General features: G+C 32.3%; 1 protein-coding gene across 1 annotated transcript; it reads right to left on the bottom strand.

Annotated features, from left to right (window-relative positions):
• Positions 1-115: 115 nt before the first annotated feature.
• LOC105555808 lies at positions 116-2,445 on the bottom strand. The gene is made up of 2 exons (XM_012002848.1): positions 1,842-2,445; positions 116-765 (listed from the first exon to the last, which is right to left on the bottom strand). The coding sequence occupies exons 1-2, from the start codon at positions 2,050-2,052 to the stop codon at positions 551-553; spliced, it is 426 nt and encodes a 141-aa protein (XP_011858238.1). The 5' UTR covers positions 2,053-2,445; the 3' UTR covers positions 116-550.
• Positions 2,446-4,273: the final 1,828 nt, after the last annotated feature.

Below are 4,273 nucleotides of genomic sequence, written 5' to 3'. Positions count from 1 at the left end.
GCAAAATTTCTCCCTCTTATATATCCAATAATTAATTCGCTCTCAATAGTTTTTCAATAGTTTTTTTTCATAAGGGAGGGAACTTTCCATTTAGTGACACAAGTCGGCACAAGTGACATAAATGGTCGTTCTGGCTTTGTTATACAATGCAAGGGCTCGACTATCGGGCCTCGCGCGGGATGATGCAACCCCGCAGGATCAAAAATTTTATCTTCTAGATTAGAAGACGTGCTGTTCTCTCCACGTCCCAAGCGGAACTAACTTGTTCACTATTCAATGAGCAATAAAGATAGAATGACTCTTATATGTCGATTTGTGTCGCTAGCAGAAAGCAAATATCTATTGTACCAGTTTAAGGAGTAAAATTTAGAAGAATAATTTTGTCTTACCAATAATTCACTTGTTACATTAACATTTCCATCAAAAAGTACAACACTTGATTTTTTTATATCTTTTGGATTGAGACCCGAAGGAATAGAAATATTACTTCGTACTATTGCTAGAATAACATAAACATGTTAAAAAAATATAATAAATAATAACTTTACAATTACATCAATTCAAGAGGATATTTACGTAGTGATTTTGTATGTTTCTTTTTCTTTGTATTTTTATTTTTCGCACATATGTTTTTTGAAATTTCAGATTCTGAAGATGAACTGTGTCTGTTATCATATTTAACGCGACAACCTTTTCCCATCTGTTCGTCGTCAGTGGTTTTATATGTAGGATCCTCAGCAATTTTTCTTGCTTTTTCCCAAGTGTCTGTAAAGTAATTTTGTACTTTAAACAATTCTTTTCATTATCAAGAGACACGGTAGTGTCTCGCGCCAAGTGCACGCGCAGCACGAGACCGTCGTGACTATATTACGCGAGTACGCCAGTTGCGAGTACCCGAGATTTATGTATATACTATACAATTTCTACGAACAATTAAGGGAGGAGGCTAGGGTGATGGTTTTAAAAAATAGACTTGGCTTTAGCTTGTACTTCTACTGTTAATAATTTACTTTAAAATTCCAATGTGGTAGGAAATAAAAATACACATATTAAACAGGAAATCAAGATAAAAAAGATTAAAAAATATTAATTTTTGGCTGAGATATAATAAAAAAACGCCTCTTACGCCTCTGCATGGTTGACACGATTCCTTAATTTTTAGGCGTTTAAAACAAATAATGTTGATGTCATTTTAATCTTAAATGATGTCGCTATCGTCCGATCGAGGCTTTTTTTCGATATCTTAAACCATTTTTATTTTATGGTTAAAAAAGGAACGAAATTTTTACGAAAAATCGTAACCTTAATTGTAGATGAGCCATTTTGTTGAAAACTATTATTTTAAAAAAAGCTACGATTGCGGACGATAGCAATATCATTTCAAATTAACATGACATCAAAATTATTTATTTCAGATGCCTAGAAATTAAGAAATCGTATCAATCACGAAGATAAGATTTTTCAAACAGACGCATTTTGTCTTATTAAATCTCAGTCAAAAATTAATATTTTTTAACTTTCTTTGTCATAGGCCGGTCTTCATAATCTGTTGTTATTTCAAGACCATGCTAAGTAATGTCTTAAGATACTAATACAGCTCTGTGATTGGTTAATAACATCTTAAGATTGTACTTAAGACGGTCGTAAATATAAGAATCAACTATAAATACTGGCCTTAATCTACTATTTAATATGTACTTTTACTTCCTACCACATTGAAATAAAGTAAATTTTTAACAGCATAATTATATACAAACTAAAGGCAAGTCTATTTTTTGACTCATCACCCTGGCCTGTCCCCCTTAATATATGTATTTAAAAATAAAACGTGATATACATACCACAGAACTGTTCAATTTCAATGTCACATAAATCCCATGTTGTTTTATCAGGTGTATAGCGATTTGCAATAGATGAAGTAACATTTTTAATTTTGGTTGGCCACCAACATTTAACTCCGTTTTTACTACTTTCCAACCAATTTGTTGGTACTTCAGAAAAAGTACTGTTTTCTTGAAACTTAACTATAGCGTACATTTGGTTTTTATTCATTGTAATTCCTGTAAATAAAATTTTGAAGAAGTTAGGATGTATTATGGTTTATTGAAAAATAACATGACAAATAATATATAGTAAAGATATTTTTTTAATGGGTATGAATAATAGGTATTACAACATGTTTTCCAGCATCATTTTCTATCGGAATTAATAAACATTTTGTACTTATATCTGTTTCTTTTATAAAGAAATAATTAGATAGGTCATCGGGATTTACGATGGATATTCCTAACATTTGGGAATCACATGGCACATCGAAAAAAGGCTGCGGAGTTAAAAATTGTTGCACTTTTAATTCGATGTCAGTTTTCCCTTTATGTTTTACACAAATATCATCAATAATGACGCTACATCCGTTTTGCAACAGACAACAATTATCAGGTTTATTTCTTGAAATGGTAAAAGTACTAAATTTTATGCATTTTACTTTTTCATTCTTGTATTTGATTATAGGATAAGATGGTATTACAACAATTTTCTTTTCCTCGGCAAGATTTTGCTCAATGATTCGATTACTTATTTGATGCAAAGGCCTACTACTTGCTCGGAGTTTGGACTTTAGCTTTCCCAAATAACTTTCATACTTAAAAGTACTAAAACTTTCTAAAGGTCCAAATCTTTTTACATCATTTGGTAAATATATCAAACTGTGAACATTATATATAACGTTATAATTTCCATAAATATTACCATATTCAGAAAGAAACCACTTTAGCAATTTGTCAGCATAGCTATTTAATACTTGACATAATTTTGCATCGCTCAATATTCGAATGCTTATACAAAGACTTAAAAAATGTATATAAATGTGATTAGGTACAATATTTAATAAAACTATTGGTCCTGTATACAGGGTGTCAGATTCGATATGGACGACCCCAAAGATTATAGTAGATTGGGTTAAACTGAGAAGAAAAGTTATATAAAATTTTACAAAATCGTAATTATTATCGGCCTAATTCAGAAAAACGTCTGAGCCAATAAGGCCGGACTCGGCAGCATGCAAAATGGTGTGTTTGTTGACATCTCTAAAAAATCGATAGCGAGAGGTGGAGTCACGCATCGATCGATGAGAGACGGTGGCGAGCGGGGAGCGGGGAGCGGTGAGCGAGCGAACGCGTTCGCTAGAGATGTCAACAAACACACCATTTTGCATGCTGCCGAGTCCGGCCTTCCGCTCCTCCGTGCACTTATTGGCTCAGACGTTTTTCTGAATTAGGCCGATAATAATTACGATTTTGTAAAATTTTATATTACTTTTCTTCTCAGTTTAACCCAATCTACTATAATCTTTGGGGTCGTCCATATCGAATCTGACACCCTGTATAATAGAAACTGACGCAACTCTGTTCCTTTCCATCGATCTATATCAGTCATATCTCGTGATTTTCTCGCAAATTCTCTCGAAATACATTGCGATATGGAAACTAATTTAGTACTAGCTGCGGCAAACTGATTATTTAGAAGTCTAATATTTTTGGGGCCTCTGAACCAAAGCTGTATTAAACGTTTGGTATTACCTAAAAATACCAAATGTAAACTATCCAATGGAAATTGTTCAATCATATCGATATTTAATTCTTCTAAACATGATATGCCTGTATGATGGTCAGGAAACTGTCTTTTTCTAAATGATTCATTAGTTCTAAGATTTGCGTCAATTTCAGGAAATGTAATTCGATTTTCAATAAAATGTCCTTCTTGGGTACATTTATAACTTCCTTCGTATCCATTATGACCCTTTACTTTACAAATGTATGATCGAGCAGGAGTATCACAAATAATAGCGTTGATAAAAATACTGATAATTTTCCCATCTACATATATTAATTCGACTTTTTTCCAGTTCCTTTATTTCATTAACAAAAGGTCTAAGAAAATCATTTGAATTTTCTGGCTTATTTTTGCCATGATAAATTCCAATTACAAATGGTTCTGTATAAACCAAAGAATCAACAGAAATTGATGCCAAAATTGGCCAAACATTACTCATAGAGCTTGTCGTCAGAGGTAATCCATCAATATGAACATCGAGTTTAATTTCTTGGGGGAGATTAGAAAAAGTGTTTTTAATCCTACATCGAATTCCAGAGGAAATTCCAAAATGTCTATAAAGACCATTTCCCATTTTATCAATATTTTTAGTAGCTATTCTTGGCGTTTCCATAATAATCCGATAATCAGTAGATATATTGAAACCGTATTTTTTCCATAG

The sequence above is a fragment of the Vollenhovia emeryi genome, unplaced genomic scaffold, assembly GCF_000949405.1.
Source record: "Vollenhovia emeryi isolate VEMERY1.0 unplaced genomic scaffold, V.emery_V1.0 DF940704.1, whole genome shotgun sequence".
Lineage (NCBI taxonomy): Eukaryota > Metazoa > Arthropoda > Insecta > Hymenoptera > Formicidae > Vollenhovia > Vollenhovia emeryi.
This window is presented reverse-complemented; position numbering and strand designations above follow the sequence as displayed.